This window comes from Heptranchias perlo, chromosome 23 (genome assembly GCF_035084215.1).
Source record: "Heptranchias perlo isolate sHepPer1 chromosome 23, sHepPer1.hap1, whole genome shotgun sequence".
NCBI lineage: Eukaryota > Metazoa > Chordata > Chondrichthyes > Hexanchiformes > Hexanchidae > Heptranchias > Heptranchias perlo.
Window position 1 is genome coordinate 37,668,583 of NC_090347.1, and position 20,146 is coordinate 37,688,728.

At 42.4% G+C, this 20,146-nt stretch overlaps 2 protein-coding genes across 2 annotated transcripts in view; one reads left to right on the plus strand and one right to left on the minus strand.

Moving 5' to 3' along the window:
- The window catches only part of LOC137341256 (splicing factor U2AF 65 kDa subunit-like), a 39,098-nt gene extending 30,771 nt beyond the window's left edge, over window positions 1-8,327 (plus strand). The window contains exons 10-11 of the mRNA XM_068004347.1: window positions 6,503-6,751; window positions 7,822-8,327. Of these exons, the coding sequence (XP_067860448.1) occupies window positions 6,503-6,751; window positions 7,822-7,953 (381 nt within the window). The 3' untranslated portion in view covers window positions 7,954-8,327. The remainder of the gene's footprint in view (window positions 1-6,502; window positions 6,752-7,821) is intronic.
- The window catches only part of LOC137341255 (protein phosphatase 1 regulatory subunit 7-like), a 57,478-nt gene continuing 45,389 nt past the window's right edge, over window positions 8,058-20,146 (minus strand). The window contains exons 15-17 of the mRNA XM_068004346.1: window positions 16,720-16,781; window positions 14,933-15,002; window positions 8,058-8,539 (exon numbers count right to left, since the gene is read on the minus strand). Coding sequence (XP_067860447.1) covers window positions 8,482-8,539; window positions 14,933-15,002; window positions 16,720-16,781 — 190 coding nt within the window. The 3' untranslated portion in view covers window positions 8,058-8,481. The remainder of the gene's footprint in view (window positions 8,540-14,932; window positions 15,003-16,719; window positions 16,782-20,146) is intronic.

Below are 20,146 nucleotides of genomic sequence, written 5' to 3' on the forward strand. Positions count from 1 at the left end.
CATGGCTGTTTTTTTTGGCAAGTAGAGTTCTTGCCCCTCAGGGGTATAAACCGGTTCTGTAACTCGTTAAATGTTTCTTTAAACATTTCCCACTGATCATCAGTCGTTTTACCCATTAACAGATTTGCCCAGTTTACTGTGGACAGTCTCTGTCTCATCCCATTGAAGTCTGCCTTACCCAAGTCTAGAATCTTAGCAGCTGACTCACTTTTTTCCCTTTCAAACACTACATTGAACTCGATCATGTTATGATCACTATTGGATAGATGGTCACGCACAGTTAAGCTATTAACTAAATCTGGTTCATTACTCATTACTAAATCTAGTATGGCTTGCCCCCTTGTTGCCTCTAGGACATACTGCTGTAGAAAACTATCCCGGACAAACTCAAGAAATTCACTACCTTTCTGACAGTTGCTAGTCTGCTTTCCCCAATCTGTGTGAAGGTTAAAGTCCCCCATTAAGACCACTATGCCTTTGTAACACGCTTGTCTAATCTCTGCATTTATACAATCTAGCACTTCAGAGCTGCTGCCAGGGGTCCTATAGACAACTCCCACTATAGTCTTAGATCCTTTCCGATTTCTCAATTCAACCCATAAGGTCTCTGGCTGCTTACCTCTCGTTATATCCTCCTTTTATCATTGAATTGATTTCATCTCTAATCACTAAGGCTACTCCTTCCCCTCTTCCATTTTCCCTATCTCTCCTGTAGACCTTTATAACCCGGTATATTTAGTTCCTAATCCTGACCATCCTGCAGCCATGTCTCAGTAATAGCTATCATTCATACCCTCCAATTTGAATTTGAACCTGTAGTTCATTTCATTTATTCCTTGTACTCCGTGCACTTGTATATAGGACTCTTAGTTGGGCCACACACCCTAGCCTGACCTTCAGCTTTGATGCTGGGTTAATCGCCTTGCGCCTTCTAGTTTTCACTTTATCTGTAGTGTCTAAAGTACACTTTCTTTCTGCTGCTCTGCTTTTCCCTTTCACCTTTTCTTGAACAACTGTTTGTGCTATTTGTATTGTAAATTTCCCCTGGGTCTTCCCCTCTCTTGCTGCTCTCAACTTTACTCCCTTCTGACTCCCCATTAAGGTTCCCATCCCCCTGCCACTCTAGTTTAAACCTTCCCCAACACTTATTTAGAATCTTGCTTTGCTATTCAGTTCATAGAACAATAGAAGGGTTCAGCATGGAAGGAGGCCATTTGGCCCATCGAGTCCACACCGGATGCTTTTAAATTTTTATTGTATTAAAAAAAATTACCAATATCCTGTAACTTTGAACATTGCTTGCAAATCTGAAAACCAGATTACATGTATGTGACCTATTTTAACTTTGTTTGCTAGGAATGTAAATATTGAGTGGAAGTCATAGTTTCCCAAAGAAAATCAATGACCGGGTTTGGATTCACAGGTTGCATTGGCTTCTCTGTGGTGTTGTTTTATGCGTAAGCTGCTGTCCTTTATATCTTGTTAATACTTCCTAATGTGTAATTATAGAAACAATAGTGAAAAGCTTAAGATTAGTAATTATAGCTCTCCAAAAAAAATATTGACTCCTTATTGGGATACAGTTCTGTACACAATGGTCAACCTACGGTACCTTACCTAAGTTGCCATGTAAACCTTGATGGTCAGCAATTTATTCAACTGGAAGGGGCATCACAGTTGTGCTCAATCCTGTCCTTCCCCGAAGTCCACATGCGCACTTCCAGTAGGGGGTCGCTGGATAGAGATCGGTGGTGTTGTTTTTCCCTTCCCAAACTTGGGATGCTAAGCCCAATTGTAGTGCTCCACCTGACATCTCAATTACAGTCAGCTGACTCAACTTGCAGTGGAGATCCAATCTGAGAGCTTTAGGTCCTTATGGTTCAGCTGCTCTACTCACTGGATAAACTTGCAAATAAGATAGCCCTCTGACCTCAGCAGTAGAGTTAGTGGCTGAATTGAGGGTTTCGCACCATACTATGGTAGATACTTGAATGTCATTCACTCTATAAACCCCAATCACTGTGTTTACTGCACAGAAGGTGGCTATTTGCCCCATCATGTCTGTGCCGGCTCGTTGCTAGAATAATCCAAAACTAATCCTCCCGACCTGTGCTGTCTGCATAGTGTTTTTTTTTCCCCTTACAAGAAATAATGGCCTCTGCCTCAACCACTCCCTGTGGCTAAACATTAACATTCCACGTGTTACTGAAAGGTGTTTACTTCTACTGGAGTTTGAGAGATTATTCTGATTGACCTTTATTAAAAAAGGAATCAGTTAGTGACATAATTATAAACTAAGAATGGCACCATGCACCTCAGCTGTTCATCCAGACGTGCCGGTCAACTGAGAATAGTACAGTACCATTTATACATGATGAAATGTGAGGTACTGCTTAATATTTCACTAAAAATTAATTTTCCTTAGCCAAGACCCATGATTATAGTGTTTTACCAAGAAGTTTCTAAGTCAGAATTGATCTTTATCCTGTGACCTCCATTATATTAGCATTTGATGGTACCAAACTGCAGCACATTTCCTCAATGTTATTTACTTGGTTTGGCTCAGTTGGTAGCCCATTTACCCGTCAGAACGTGGCTGGTTTACAATGCCCTCCTAAGCCTTGAGCACATAATCAAGGCTGACAATCCAGTCATTGCTGGACGTGCCATCTTTTGGATGAGATGTTAAACCAAGGTCTCATCTGTTTTTTGTTTTTTTATTCGTTCACGGGATGTGGGCGTCGCTGGCAAGGCCGGCATTTATTGCCCATCCCTAATTGCCCTCGAGAAGGTGGTGGTGAGCCGCCTTCTTGAACCGCTGCAGTCCGTGTGGTGACGGTTCTCCCACAGTGCTGTTAGGAAGGGAGTTCCAGGATTTTGACCCAGCGACAATGAAGGAACGGCGATATATTTCCAAGTCGGGATGGTGTGTGACTTAGAGGGGAACGTGCAGGTGGTGTTGTTCCCATGCGCCTGCTGCCCTTGTCCTTCTAGGTGGTAGAGGTCGCGGGTTTGGGAGGTGCTGTCGAAGAAGCCTTGGCGAGTTGCTGCAGTGCATCCTGTGGATGGTGCACACTGCAGCCACAGTGCGCCGGTGGTGAAGGGAGTGAATGTTTAGGGTGGTGGATGGGGTGCCAATCAAGCGGGCTGCTTTATCTTGGATGGTGTCGAGCTTCTTGAGTGTTGTTGGAGCTGCACTCATCCAGGCAAGTGGAGAGTATTCCATCACACTCCTGACTTGTGCCTTGTAGATGGTGGAAAGGCTTTGGGGAGTCAGGAGGTGAGTCACTCGCCGCAGAATACCCAGCCTCTGACCTGCTCTCGTAGCCACAGTATTTATATGGCTGGTCCAGTTAAGTTTCTGGTCAATGGTGACCCCCAGGATGTTGATGGTGGGGGATTCAGCGATGGTAATGCCGTTGAATTCAGGGGGAGGTGGTTAGACTCTCTCTTGTTGGAGATGGTCATTGCCTGGCACTTATCTGGCGCGAATGTTACTTGCCACTTATGAGCCCAAGCCTGGATGTTGTCCAGGTCTTGCTGCATGCAGGCTCGGACTGCTTCATTATCTGAGGGGTTGCGAATGGAACTGAACACTGTGCAGTCATCAGCGAACATCCCCATTTCTGACCTTATGATGGAGGGAAGGTCATTGATGAAGCAGCTGAAGATGGTTGCGCCTAAGACACTGCCCTGAGGAACTCCTGCAGCAATGCCCTGGGGCTGAGATGATTGGCCTCCAACAACCACTACCATCTTCCTTTGTGCTAGGTATGACTCCAGCCACTGGAGAGTTTTCCCCCTGATTCCCATTGACTTCAATTTTACTAGGGCTCCTTGGTGTCACACTCGGTCAAATGCTGCCTTGATGTCAAGGGCAGTCACTCTCACCTCACCTCTGGAATTCAGCTCTTTTGTCCATGTTTGGACCAAGGCTGTAATGAGGTCTGGAGCCGAGTGGTCCTGGCGGAACCCAAACTGAGCATCGGTGAGCAGGTTATTGGTAAGTGCCGCTTGATAGCACTGTCGACGACACCTTCCATCACTTTGCTGATGATTGAGAGTAGACTGATGGGGCGGTAATTGGCCGGATTGGATTTGTCCTGCTTTTTGTGGACAGGACATACCTGGGCAATTTTCCACATTGTCGGGTGGATGCCAGTGTTGTAGCTGTACTGGAACAGCTTGGCTAGAGGCGCAGCTAGTTCTGGAGCACAAGTCTTCAGCACTACAGCTGGGATGTTGTCAGGGCCCATAGCCTTTGCTGTATCCAGTGCACTCAGCCGTTTCTTGATATCACGTGGAGTGAATCGAATTGGCCGAAGACTGGCTTCCGTGATGGTGGGGATATCGGGAGGAGGCTGAGATGGATTATCCACTCGACACTTCTGGCTGAAGATGGTTGCAAACGCTTCAGCCTTGTCTTTTGCACTCACGTGCTGGACTCTGCCATCATTGAGGATGGGGATGTTTGTAGAGCCTCCTCCTCCCGTTAGTTGTTTAATTGTCCACCACCATTCACGACTGGATGTGGCAGGACTGCAGAGCTTTGATCTGATCCGTTGGTTGTGGAATCGCTTAGCTCTGTCTATAGCATGTTGCTTCCGCTGTTTAGCATGCGTGTAGTCCTGAGTTGTAGCTTCACCAGGTTGGCACCTCATTTTTAGGTACGCCTGATGCTGCTCCTGGCATGCTCTTCTACACTCCTCATTGAACCAGGGTTGATCCCCTGGCTTGTTGGTGATGGTAGAGTGAGGAATATGCCGGGCCATGAGGTTACAGATTGTGGTGGAATACAATTCTGCTGCTGCTGATGGCCCAGAGCGCCTCATGGATGCCCAGTTTTGAGCTGCTAGATCTGTTCTGAATCTATCCCATTTAGCACGGTGGTAGTGCCACACAACACGTTGGATGGTGTCCTCAGTGCGAAGACGGGATTTCATCTCCACGAGGACTGTGCGGTGGTCACTCCTACCAATACTGTCATGGACAGATGCATTTGCGACAGGTAGATTGGTGAGGACGAGGTCAAGTAAGTTTTTCCCTCGTGTTGGTTCGCTCACCACCTGCCGCAGGCCCAGTCTGGCAGCTGTGTCCTTCAGGACTCGGCCAGCTCGGTCAGTAGTGGTGCTACCGAGCCACTCTTGGTGATGGACATTGAAGTCCCCCACCCAGAGTACATTTTGTGCCCTTGCTACCCTCAGTGCTTCCTCCAAGTGGTGTTCAACATGGAGGAGGACTGATTCATCAGCTGAGGGAGGACGGTAGGTGGTAATCAGCAGGAGGTTTCCTTGCCCATGTTTGACCTGATGCCATGAGATTTCATGGGGTCCAGAGTCAATGTTGAGGACTCCCAGGGCCACTCCCTCCTGACTGTATATCACTGTACCGCCACCTCTGGTGGGTCTGTCCTGCCGGTGGGACAGGACATACCCAGGGATGGTGATGGAAGAGTCTGGGACGTTGGCTGAAAGATATGATTCTGTGAGTATGGCTATGTCAGGCTGTTGCTTGACTAGTCTGTGGGACAGCTCTCCCAATTTTGGCACAAGTCCCCATATGTTAGTAAGGAGGACCTTGCAGGGTCGACTGGGCTTGGTGTTTTGCCGTTGTCGTGTCCGGTGCCTAGTGGTCCGATGCCGGGTGGTCCGTCCGGTTTTATTCTTATTATGACTTTTCGTAGCGAGATTTTACAACTGAGTGGCTTGCTAGGCCATTTCAGAGGGCAATTAAGAATCAACCACATTGCTGTGGGTCTGGAGTCACATATAGGCCAGACCGGGTAAGGGCGGCAGGCTTCCTTCCCTAAAGGACATTAGTGAACCAGATGGGTTTTTACGACAATCCGGTAGTTTCATGGCCATCATTACTGATACTAGTATTTTAATTCCAGATTTTTATTTAATTAGTTGAATTTAAATTCGCCAGCTATCGTGGCGGGATTTGAACTCATGACTCTGGATTTTAGTCCAGGCCTCTGGATTACTAGCCCAGTAACATAACCACTATGCTACCGTACCCTCTGTTTGTTCAGAGACATTAAGGAATCCACAGCACCGTTCAAAGAAGAGCATGGAGCTCTGGCCAACTTTCTTCTCTCAAAAAAAACCAACCAAAAACAGTAACTCGATATTCATCACACTGCTGATTGTGGAATTTTTTTCACAAAATGGCTACCACGTGTGACAGTTGCTGTTGGCAAAACACTTGCGATATTTGAAAGGGGAGATGGAATGCTATTTTTTTTTAAACGCAAGCTATTTTTTCTTATGCCATCCTGTTGTCTTATGTTTCATTAATATCTATATTTTCTCCATCGTAGTTACCTGCAATATTCAGCAGGAGTAGGCTGAGTTGCTTCGGACTCTTACGGATCTGAGGAACCTGATTTATAGTCCCACCCACCCAGCGCTATAAATGTGGTGAAGTCATAGCTAGCAGTGTCAGAGGAAAGTGCTACTTTGCTGCAAATCCCCTATTGTGTATACTTTCTCTGTTGCAGAATGCCATTATCCAAACGCCGGTGACTGTGCAGGTGCCAGGTCTTCCATCAATGCAGGTTCAGAACACAGGGTTGCCCACTGAGGTGCTGTGCCTGTTAAACATGGTGTCGCCAGATGAACTTATCGATGACGAGGAGTACGAGGAAATCTTGGAGGACATTAGAGAAGAGTGCAGCAAATATGGAACTGTGAAATCCATTGAAATTCCACGACCACTGGATGGGCTAGAAGTGCCTGGCTGCGGCAAGGTAAAGGAATGGCTGTGTTAAGTCAGAACAGACTAAATCCCTAACATATGCTGCTGTTGAAATTAGAGTAGTAGAATGTTAAATGTTTGAATCTCAACATTTTCCTGATAACTTTATATTACACACCAAGTCAACAAACATAATGGGATGATTGGGTTTTAAATGTTAATATTTAGATCCTAATCTATAGAACCTGTTTTTTTTTTTTATTTTGATCCAAGATAGAATTCAACCGTTTATATTTGGAGTTGGTTCTGGTGTCTGATCATCTAGATCCCTAAGATTGTTAGATTATCAAACAAAAAGATGAATTTGAGGCTTCCAAAATCCAGCGTCATTAGTGTAAACTCTACCCTCCCAGTGGCTTAGTCGGTGAATGTCTGGTGAACTATACAAACCAGGAAGGTCCCAGTTTTGATCAGTGTTCTGTGCTTAAGTAGCTAATGTTACTTGTCAAGTGCTATAGGTCCCCTTGATAACCCATATAGGGGTGGGGAAGACAGTTAGGGTTTCTGACTGTAGCTGGAAAATGTATATACATTGATATCAGAGGCTAGACCTTTTTGACTATTGACATCCTCAATAGATGGAAAATCTAGTTCTAGGTGAGGGTAGAGTTGCCTGTGGCTATGACTTTCTTTTTCTTTTTGCTCCCACCCTCACCCCTAGCCTAACAGAATAAAATTAAAGGGGGAAAAACTAAACTCAAACATGCAAAATTATTTATGGTTTGTGCAGCAAGCTGCCTTTGTTGGCCAGATTACCAGGGTGGTGGTGAATGGAGACTGAGACTTAAGTAAATGAGTGCACATACTGATTGATAATGCAATTGCTGAGAGTATGAATATCCATTGTCAGTGGGAGGCGCAATTAAAATGGGGAAAATCAAATGACTTAATTATTCAGTGGCCCAGCTGATAACTGACAAAAATAAGCAGTTCAACCCTAGGACCTTTACCTGTGTGACTCTAAGCAGAAGAGCCCGGTTTATTTGCCTTTTATATTGAACCTTGATTAACCAGCTTATTTTGCTTAGCAGTAAAGATTTTTTTTTTGTTTTTTCTAAACAGATATTTGTAGAATTCATCTCTCCTCTAGACTGCCAAAAAGCAATGCAAGCACTAACGGGCCGAAAGTTTGCCAACAGAGTTGTAGTTACCAAGTACTATGACCCAGAGTTGTACCACAGGCGTGACTTCTAACAACACATCCCAGGCACGGCCACCTTGCTGTCTGCATTTCTGACTAAAAAGCTTTGTTTATAGCTGCAACTAGATTTGTATAAAACAGCACAGGTTTGGGTAGGTTTGTAGTAGTCAAATTCAGTTTATTTTTAGCACGGATGTCTTGATGTTGTAAGTGATCTGATTGATCTGGGTAAAGATCCATGTTCCAGGAGTTGTAATAGCAAGAGACTTGTAAATGGAATTGTATCTTTTTTATAGTGTTGGGCAAAACATTTTTTGTCAGCTTAAAAAAAAATGGAAAAGTTGTGTACGGGCTGTTTCTGCCAGTCTGGTGAAACAGGTATTTGAGCACTGTACCTGGTTTCATCTAATAAAGTTTGAAATGGAAACATTGTTTTTGCTGCTTATGCATCATACAAGCTTGTTGGATAGCCTGGACCAGTAACAACTGCTTTCTTCTTGGATTTCAGCTCTTTTTTGGTTGTCTTTTTCCTGGCTGATGTAAGTAAGCAGTTTTTTGAAATGTTCCATCTAACAGTCGTGCTATTTCTTCCGAAAGTGCTGAGTGGCAAATGATCTGGCTTCTTCGATTCTGGAGCGACTGTAAACATAAAGATCCATTATCATTGTTCCAACCCTAGTCCTATAATAATAATAAAGCTCTAAAGCTCTGTTTTGTACTAAAGGGATTGCAGGCAACTTTGTTCTGTGCTTCAAAAGCAAATTTGCACTTCCATATACACCAACTGTTTTTCCTTTGTATATTAAAATCATAAACTTCTTTATACAAAGAATTAGTTTACAGCTTAGCTACACAATGTGTGGAGGGAATTCTTCCCTTGTTTGAGGATATAAATGTGAGGATAGATGGTTACAACTAATTTTGATGAAATTGCAGACTAGGAAACTATCCAGTAAGGGCAGTAGATCCAGACAGAGATTGAGGTGTAAAGCAACTATATACAAAATGCTCCATTGTGTCTTTGGAGATGTAGTTTAGTAAGAAAAACTACATCCTTCTCCGACAGCGATAATAGGATAAATGTTTATTGAACAAAACTTGGCTCTGCATATTTCCACGGTCACAGACTGCAGTAATATCTTGTATGCAGTACTGTTTTAGATGTTAATTAATTTGGAAGAGTTTGGTTCCTGCCCTGCTTGCAGAACATACTGTCCTACGATCCCTCTGATGCAGTGGCTTTCAAACCGTGGTGAGGGGTGAGAAGAAAGTCTGAATTTGTGACTCTTCATTTACAAAGCCTATGGGTACGTGACTGGCAGCAGACCAGTTACTTGCATCATTCCCTAGTAACAGCACTGCAAACACCAGGTAATACAGAATGAAACTAATAAAACCAAAGAACATTGATCCTATCACACCAGATTGCATTGTCTTCTTTTGCATCTAGTTATCTAGCAGAAGAGAGGGTTTTGAATTTTTATTTGAAATTACAACACAGAAACAGGCCTTTTGGCCCAAGCAATCTGTTGGTGTTTCTCCTCCACATAAGTAGTAGTTGTAAGTCCATGTACTCACCCTGTTCCCATATCCCTTTGTCATTTTTCTTCAGCCCCCTATCTTAACCTATTCTTAAAAGTTGACAAAGGGGCACATTTTTTTTGTATTTACTGCCTGGCCGGAATCCAGCAGGAAGGACTGCAGCTTGTTCCTGAACCAGCCTGATTTTCATTAATTTAAATATGGGTTCTGTTATTGGCACAGAATCAGCCCACCCAATTTTCCTTTCTACGCTCCACTTGGTGATGCTTAGCACCTAGCAAGTAAAAGTGAAAATCTATCCCAGGATCTCTGCTTCAATAACTAACTCTGGTAATACATTCCACTTTGTGTAAAACTTTAATATATAAAATGTCTCTTCCCCCACCCCACCCCCGTTCCAGCCCCCTCAAATACTGAAGCACTGTTTCGATCTATTCTGTCCTATACTTTCATAATTTTAAACACCTCATCAAATCACACCATAAATCTCTCCTGTTTCAATAAAAGCAGTGCCAATTTTTCCAAGTCTTTGTATTTGTATTTCTGAATACCAGGCATACTAGTGAAACTGCACTATTGCCTCAACATCCTTTTGTATGGTGTGGATCCTAAACTGGCAGACAATACTCCACCTGTGGTCTTACTAAGGTTTTATATAGATTCACCATTACACCTCTTGCCGTAAAACCCATTATTCTATTAGCACTTTTTTATGACCTTAGCCACTTGAGCTGCTTTTAATATCTTGTGAACCTGTACCCCAAATCCCTCTGCTCTTCTACATCAACCAACCTTCCTCCAGTCAAAGTATAATTATTTTTTTACTACAATGCATTTTAACTCATGGTGAATGAGGTTACTGGTATACTCAAGCTAGAAGACAAGAGACTGGGGGATCTTTGGAATAAAGGAGGGAGTTTAGATAAAGATCTGAGAGTAGTCAGTGTCTAGAATAGGACTGGGATGGTTTGGTCTAAGGGAAGACAGCACTAGAGGAAGGAAATCCACAGGAGGAAAATAAGATGGGGGTGGGTACAGGGATTGGCTGCTGACCCTGATGGAAGTGCAAGAAAGTGAAGTTACCCAAAAAAAAAAATACAGTTTAAACAAACCAATTTTGTTGAATTATGGGTGCGAGAGATAATGTTTGGGGTAGTTTCAGAAACTGCCCATCTTGTTGGGAAATCATTTTTCTTTTAATCTGTCCTCTAAATGACCAGGCAAAATTTACATGAGAAATTTTCACTGATTTATATGTAATTTGAGTCTACTGCCTACATGTCTTGGCAAGATGGTTGAGTCCCTCTTGTTCTTAACTGTTTTTCCACAAATTACATTATGCAGAACCTTTCTTCCCAGTTTTCCACAGGCAGCATGACACACCCCGCCTGGCCTCTTGTGCAGACAATCAGGCAAAATTTTTGTTATGTGGCATCTCCTGGACAACAATTGCCACTTCAGCAGAGGCACTCCCAGAAGAGACAGAAATCCTCTTCTCCATCTAGTCTGAAGTTTGGGGGGGGAGGGAAAGAAGAGAGAGGGGCAAATACTCTGATTCTTTTGGTGAGGGGTGCAGCAAGAGGGAGAGAAAGAAGAGAGAGGGGCAAATACCTTGATTCTTTTGGAGAGGGGTGCAGCAAGAGGGAGAGAATCTCCACTCTGTTCTCTCAGATGACCACTGTTTGTCAAGAGTTACCAGTATCCACACAGCTAGTGGAGCACAAGACTAATAAGTTGCTTTGGCGGAACCCGGCCCCAAGAAGCTTTAGAACCCGTGCTGTAATGTATTACCAAGTTGGAGTTGTGTTGGGCAACTCTGCAAACTTGTGCAGTACTGTCAATAATTACCTAATTTGCTTTCCGTGGAACACTGTGTACACAGTTTTGTTTTACTATGTAAATATGAATTGTGATTCTAAAGATATAAATGGCAGTACAATCTATGGCACATCAAGGTAAGTGAAATGATCCTAACAAATCCTGTTGGCATATTCAACAATGTTGATGCTGAATCAAGATAAACCAATGTTCGTAAAACCATAGAAGGTGGGTTTGCAATCTATTTGGTTGACACCATATATGTTTGCAGTATTTTTCTAGGAGGCTTTTGTGTTCCCACTGCCCCAAATTTAGACTTCAGCACATTCGATACACATCCCACTAAGGCATTTTCACTGACTTTTCATCTAGATTGTCGTTGACGTAAGTTGACTACAGTTGTGAATTGTGTGTTTTTTATTCTATCATCTTTTCTCTCCCAAACTGTTGTTTTTGCGTTTCATATCTAAAAGGACTAATGGCAATGCTGTTCTTTCCCAGGAGGCAATTGAGCAGCCTGGGTGACTCCCTCCCTCCCTCCCTGCATTGTCTCCAGTTGGCCCCTTCATCAGCACTACTTCTGCAATGATGGTGCATACGTGCACCATTACGGTCTCCCTTGGGATGTTAGGAAACGTTAATGGTCTTGACAGGTGTGTGAAACTTTAAAACTTTTGTTAAATTTTTATATAATTAAAACCATGTTTGGACTTCTTTCTTGCATCTGTGGTTATTTAGCAAACTTGAGTCTTTCTTCTTTACCCAGTGCTACCAACACGTGTAATGAATTTACAATGGAACACTTTTATCCCCCAGGTGACACTTTTTCCTCCCATAATTTGTGAGCACTTCAAAGCTAATCTATTTTATGCATCATTGATCAGAGTGGCTGAAGCTTGTGAATTGCTACAGAACGGAGATTGACTTCTGTAGTACACTTTGTGGAAACACTATACAACTTAGAAATTTTTAGTGCTTATAGATATTTTGTAATTTTTAAGTGGCACAGGACATTATTATTAGAGTTGTTATATCCAGCTACAACAGTTACAGTGGGTGTTTCTCTGCACGTATATTTCATAGAGTCCATTGTTCCTTGTTTGTAGAACAATAGACTGCAATTCCATTTTTTTTTAAAAAAGTGACAACTTTCTCCCCTCACCTTCCTGAAGGTGTCAACTACTGACTGGAGTACAGTTCCACACATGCCAGTTTGCAGTCTAGTATATCACCCAACTTTGTGTAAACCCAGACTGAACTGTAGTCAAAGATAGGACCGTGGCTTTTTATTTTCCTAATCACAAGCTGCTGAGGCCAATTATAGCACCTCATCTCCTACCCTGGCTGTTGTCATAAAACAGTAATTTAGTTTGGCCCTTTCCTACTCAATGAACTATCTGTGAAATGCAACCACAAAAATGGAACTTTGGTTTACTGTATAGGCCAAATTTAGCACGGCTGGGTCAATGGGAGCATTGGTAGAAATAGCCCTATATAGTGACCACTCTGCAATCCACGCTGGGGGCACAGTCTCAATTAACTTACCTACATATTTTTATAACCAAATCTAATGGTAGTAGGTAGGGTGATCAAAGCCAGGTGGTCCTGGGTGCACCAGCTTTGAATTCAAGCTAACCAGAGATAGGAAGACACAGTGCAGAGGGTAGGAGAATTTGGCACCAATCTTGTCCTCATGTGAATACTTCCCTGCAGTAGTTTATTCATACCACCAGGAGCAGGAACCCTGCCTTTTGTAGCTCCCTCTCTAGTCTTATGACCCTAAAGCTAATTGTAGTGCAGACCAGAGACTGAACTTGGGCCTTTCATGATCTGTATGGCTTGAGTAGATTCCATTTCTAAAAATTCATTCTTGGGATGTTGGCAAGGCTGGCATTTATTGCCCATCCCTAGTTTCCCTTTTTGTAGTAGGCCACTTCTTGAACTGCTGTAGTCTGTGATGATACCACAATGCTGTTGGGTAGGGAGTTCCAATATTTTGACCCAGCAACGATGAAGGAACAGTGATAGTCACGATGGTATGTCACTTGGAGATCATAGTATTTCCAAGTATCTGCTGCACTTATTCTTCTAGGTTAATGGAGGTCGTGGGTTTGGGAAGTGTTGCCGAAGAAGCCTTGGCAAATTGGTGCAATGCATCCTGTAGATAGTGCACACTGCAGCATGTTATACTGGTGGTGGAGGGGATGAATGTTTAGGTTGGTGGATGAGGTGCCAATCAAGTAGACAGCTTTGTCCTGGATGGTGTTCAGCTTCTTGTGGTTAAACTGACACACTTGTTTACAGTTTGCTTAGGTCTGTGTTTGTTTATTTTACAATCCTCCTTTATTGGTGTGTTTTGGTGAATGTGTTATAACGAAAGGGTTAATCAAACTGACTTGAAGTGTGCTAATATACCACAATTGATTTGTCTTTACATTGTAGCAATGTGAGCTTTTAGCCTTTAAGTAAAGAAGTATGATTCTAAAATTGTAATATCTTAGAATTCCTGGCCACTGAACATTTGAACTGAGACTGACCCCCACAGCACCAGCAGGTTTTAATATGAACTAACTCCTTGCTTAATTGGAGGCATGTCATTGCATACTGGTTCCTAAGTTTCAGGGAGCTGTAATCAATAATATGGGTACAAGGACGATAGTCCTGCAAAAAAAAATCTGGGTAAAACATTATCCTTTTTAGTTACAGTTAAGAATCAAACACTTATCAATATCAGTTTCACTGGGTGGAATAGTAATTGTGGAACATAACAGAAATTTGTAGTAAGATAACTAAATAGGGAGTTATATGGATCTATTTATATCTTGAGTTATACAAGACAGAAATTTGTACTATGGAAAGAGCTTGTTAATGAGGAACTTAGCTTATTAACTGAGTGTTGATAAGGTATAAGTTGCAATCATGCTCCCCTTGTATGGAGTTGTATTATATATGGAGGTATCAGCCATGGCTTTGTGGTAACTCTCACCTTGGAGGCAGAAGGTTGTGTGTTCAAGCTCCACCCCAGAGACTTGTGCACATAATCTAGGCTGGCACTTCTGTGCAATACTGAGGGAGTGCTGCACTGTCGGAGGTGCCATCTTTCAGAAGAGACATTATAAACATAAGAAAAAGGAACCTGAGTAGGCCATATGGCCCTTATTGAATGGCGGAGCAGGCTTTAAGATCATGGCTGATCATCCACCTCAACTCAACTTTCCTGCTCTATCTCCATAAAACCAAGGCCCTGTCTGCCCTCTCGGGTGGATGTAAAAGGTCCTACAGCACTATTCGAAGAAACGCAGGGGAGTTCTCCCAGTACCCTGGCCAACATTTATCCCTCAACCAACATGTATAATGGATGACCTGGTCATTTATTTCATTGCTGTTCGTGGGACCTTGCTGTGTGCAAATTGGCTGCCAGTTTCCTACGCTTCAAAAGTACTTCATTGGTTGTAAAGTGCTTTGGGATGTCCTGAGGTTGTGCAAGGCGCTATATAAATGCAAGTCTTTCTAATGTAGAAAAGTGTGAATTGTCACATAGTTAGGACTAAGAAAAGCGTAAAAGGGGCAAATTGTAATGAGGAAATGGATTCTAAACATTCGATCAACCTGAATGTTGAACCCAAACTGTAACACGTTTTGCATTTTCTTGTTCATACATTTCTCCCTTACCTGCTGCAGCGTGTTTGTGGCCGGGATCCATAGCAAGGCATTGGGGCCAATCTTCCTGATACTGTTGTATCTGTGGGTTTGTACAAATACAGTATAATTACAGGGCAAGCTCTAAATTATAAACAAGTACTGGACTCACTTGTTTCTCATGAATAAAGAACATTTATCAGGATACGTTCCACTATTTTCTCTGGTATTTCAGAAGATGAAATACACAGGATGCAGGATATCCAGGTGTTTTTAACAAAACAAAAACAGAAATCTGGTGATCTTTGTGTAATCAAGAGCAACAATGGGCCTCTGCCCTTGGAGGTGTGAAATGTACAGAAAAATAAAAGTACCTAAAAGCTATGTATTTATCAGATTAATTTTCCATGAACAATACTGGACAATAAAGCACCTTGTGCACACTACTACAATTCAAGCTCTCTCTTCATACTTGAGCTTGTTGGAAAAGGCAGCTTCCAAGTAGGACGAAACCTCCCTACAATCGGAAATTTAAAACTTGTGACACTTGTGTGGCATAAGGAAAGACCAGTTTCAGTTATAACCATGGTTAGTTCAAGATCATTCACTTTCCATTATATAGCATTAACCATTTTTTAAAAAAATAGTTTGGGAGCATAATTTCTACCACATTTTCTCACTGTCCTGTCAGTAACGAAAGCACGGCCTAATAATACTAAGCTGTGCTCAGAAATTCAAAACAGATTTCTGAGCCATCCAGCTTGTGTTGATTTGGTCCAGTTGAGAATCAAGGGATATGGGGATTGAGCGGGAAAGTGGAGTTGATGTAGAAGATCAGCCACGATCTTATTGAATGAGGGAGCAGGCTCGAGGGCCCGTATGGCCTATTCCTGCTCCTATTTCTTATGTTCTTAATGCAGGTTGACACTCCAGTGTAGTATTGGTGGCTGTTATCCTTAAACCAATTTGCATGTCTGCCTGTTCCAGTGATTCAGGTGGATATTAAAAAATCAACAGCACTATTCGAAGAGCAGTGACTTCTGATGGCCTGACCAACACTTCAATATCATTGAAGATATCAGCCTTGGCTCAGTGGTAGCACTCTCACCTCTGAGTCAGAAAGTCATGGGTTCAAGCCCTACTCAAGAGACTTGAACACATAATCCAGGCTGACACTCCGGTGCAGTAATGAGGGAGTGCTGCATTGTTGGAGGAGCCATTTTTTGGAGGAGATATTAAACCGAGGCCCCCTCAGGTGGATGTAAAAGATCCTATGGCACTATTCAAAGAAAAGCAGGGGAATTCAACAGGCATCCTGGCCAATGTTTATCCCTCAACCAACATGACTAAAACACATTATCTGGTCATTATCACATTGCTGTTTGTGGGACCTTGCTGTGTGCAAATTGGCTGCCACATTTCACTACATTACAACAGTGTCTACACTTTCAAAGTACTTCATTGGCTGTAAAGGGCTTTGGAACACCCTGAGGTCATGTAAGGTGCTATATAAACGCAAATGTTTTCCTTTTCTTCCTTTCCTTTATTGCTGTTTGTGAGATTTTGCAGGGTGTAAAACACTACGGTGTTTGCCAATATAACAAGCCTTAAAAGTAATTAATCGTATGTGAAATGGTTTGAGATGGGAGACATATAATGATAAGGCACTAAATAAATACAAGTATTTCTTGGTGCTTCTCCTCGCAGAAATTAAGTTGACATGGAAATCTTCCTCCCACTGTATAATATAACACATGGTGAATTTATCACCCAAAATTTTAAAAAGCCCAGAAGATACAGAAAACTAAACGGTTACTCACATAAAGGTCTCCATGGCAATTGTTTAGGCAAGGACTCCACCAGATTCTTCACCTGAATAAACCTGAGTCCAGAGAGCACAAAACACAGCAAATAAAGAACTGGTACAGTGCCAATTCTAACAAATCCTTCAGGGAAATTAGTTTGTGAAAGTCAGTAAGTCTGCAGTATTATTGTTCCTGGGCAGATTAGAAGTCACTTCACAATGAAGTCTTCAGACTCAGTTCAGGCTGATACTAAAGTCTATTAGCCATTTCTCAGGTTTGTCTGGCAGTTCTTGGCCAGGTTGCTACACTGAGCCTTTACTCCATCTCGCCCACAGTCTCCTGTGGCAGCTTGGAGCTTGTTTCATTGTAGACACTAGGTACAGTTAGGGTACCCTTATACCATCACTGTGCCTCCATATGTGGAGGGGTGGGCATTAAGAAGATTGCTGGGAGATTATGTTTGGGACATAGGCATTTAACTTAGTGATCAGTACTCCCAGCCTCTTAACAGAACAGCATAGCTGTCCTTTCCTGTGACGACTATCTCAAACGTGAACAGATTGCAGAGCCGCAAGTCTGATTGAGTCCAGATTCTATTTGCCGTAGTTGTAGAATGGACATAGGGATAGGTGTAGGGAAGAGAAAAGAAAATTTTAAAAATAAAATAGTGACAACATAGAACATCTAACATGGGAAGTGATCAGCATTGTACATTCAGCGTATAAGCAACCAGTAATTTCAACAAGGTACACACCAGGCTTTCATTCTGTAATTCTTACAAGACAACATAATGGTCCGTTTAAATAAATGACGTTCAGGTGTTCAATGTCAGTAATCTTTTACTTAGCTTTTTCAGTTCTCTGAAATTCCCTCTATTTGATTTATTATAGCTGTCAGTCCTCTTTTAGTCTCAAATTATATCCTGGTGCAAAGAGCAACAAATAAATAAACCCCATCAGTTAGTTGCTTGACTGGTCGAGATTTTTATACGCTACCTTTGGTTGATATTTACTCATTATGCCTACTTTTAATTTTGAATGGAACAAAGAAGCATAGGAAGGCAATGAGGCCATTTTCATCTGCTTCATATACAGATGTTTAGCCAAAGAACCACAGAACACAGATGTGGGGCTTATGGAAAACATGCATACATCTGAGATTTTCCTAAAGCCAAGATGTGTACCAGTGGATTGTTTGAGTGGTATCACACTCTTAAAGCTGTGAGCTTGGACTCAACGTCTTTATTAGTGGTTAATTAGAATGCAAGACTCTCTCAGGGTATCTATATTTTCCTCCTGTCACCCCTTCTGTTGATCTCCCTAAACCAGGCACTATCTGCAGCTCAGTTTGTAGGCAATCTGTGTCCAGACTTTGCCAGTGCTGCACTGAAACTAGTGGCTGGGAAGTGCATGAGAATGGCTTGGGTTGACTCTGCCTCTGATGAAATGCCTGACTTCTGTTTAGTGTGACTGAGATGCAGGATTGGAGGAAAAACAGCACCATAGGGGACGAGTTCCTCTGTACTCTGTGTAACAAGATGAAACATCTAGCAATGGAAGATGAGAACCAAGTCAATCTTCCATGGCAGACTCAGTTGTCCAATATCTGAGTCAGACAGGTCCGGAGGACTCTAGGAGAATGTTAATGACTGGTCAACCTTTCTGGCTCGTTAATGGGACTTGGAGGAATAGATCTGCTACTGGGGACTAGTAGCAGATCTACCACTTAGCTCCCAGTAATTCTGCTACCCTAATAGGTAGAGTCGTCCTAACTGGACGTGGTGGGAATCTTACCAGTCCTCTGTGTGATGTTAGCCTCTTTAACTCTGGCAGTAACTCTGTGCAGTCTTGGCTAAGGCTTGGCTCTTGCGAACCTGGACCTAACTTCTTTAGATGTGGGTAAATAGATGTGTCCCTATTGGGGCAGTGTGTGGGCAAAAAACAACTCTGGATTTATCGGTAGCTTGGTTTGGAGATTCGTAAGCATGGTGATTGATGGGTTTCTGCAAGTGTCAGACACCTAGACAACCAAAAAAAATAGTTTAAGGATATAATAAAGCAGTGTTCTTTGATGAAGTTACAGAGAGGGTTGACGAGGGTAGTGCGGTTGATGTTGTGTATATGGACTTACACAAGGAGTTTGCTAAAGTGCCACATAATAGACTGGTTAGCAAAATTGAAGCCCATGGCATTAAAGGGACAATGGCAGCATGGATACAAAATTGGCTAAGAGACAGAAAGCAGAGAGTAGTGGTGAACAGTTGCTTTTCAGACTGGAGGGAAGTATACAGTGGTGTTCCCCTGGGTCGGTATTAGGACCACTGCTCTTTTTGATATATGTTAATGACCTAGACTTGGGTATAAAGGGAATAATTTCAAAGTTTGCAGATGACACAAAACTCAGAAGTGTAGTAAACAATGAGGAGGATAGTAGCAGACTTCAGGAGGACATTGACAGACTGGTGAAATGGGCAGACATAAGAACATAAGAAATAAGAGCAGGAGTAGGCCATACAGCTTCTCGAGCCTGCTCCGCCAGTCAATAAGATCATGGCTGATCTTCTACCTCAACTCCACTTTCCTGCCCGATCCTCATATCCCTCGATTCCCCTAGAGTCCAAAAATCTATCGATCTCAGCCTTGAACATATTCAACCACTCAGCATCCACAGCCCTCTGGGTAGAGAATTCCAAAGATTCACAACCCCCCATATGAAGACATTCTCAGGCTTACTACTCTCTCTCGCAACATTATAGACCTTTTTTAATCTAATACTATCCTTAACTTATTTAGTTAGCCAAGGATGAATCACTTTTCCCATGGAGTTTTTATTTCTCAATGGAATGTGTATTCGTTGAGAATATTGAAATATTTCTTTAAATGTTTGCAATTGCTTATCTACTGTCATATCTTTTAATCTAATTTCCCAATCTACCTTAGCCAATTCGCCCCTCATACCTATGTAATTGCCTTTATTTAAGTTTAAGATTCTTAAGATAGTTTTGGTCTTAAGTATGTCACCCTCAACCTCAATGTGAAATTCTATCATATCATGATCACTTTTCCCCAGAGGATCCTTTACAGTGAGATTACTAATTAACCCCCGTCGCAATACACAATACGAGATCTAAAATAGCCTGTTCCCTGGTTGGTTCAATGACGTATTGCTCTAGGAAACTGTCTCAAATATATTCCATGAACTCGTCCTCCGGACTGCCTTTGCCAATTTGAATTGTCCAGTCTATATGGAGATTAAAGTCCCCCACGATTATTGCATTACCTTTGTTACAAGCTCCTATTATTTTTTGATTAATACTCTGTCCAATGGTATAGCTACTGTTAGGGGGCCTATAAACTACTCCCACTCTTGTTATTTCTTATTTCCACCCATACCGATTCTACTTATCCTCCAAGCCAAGATCCTTTCTCACTACTGTCCTTAT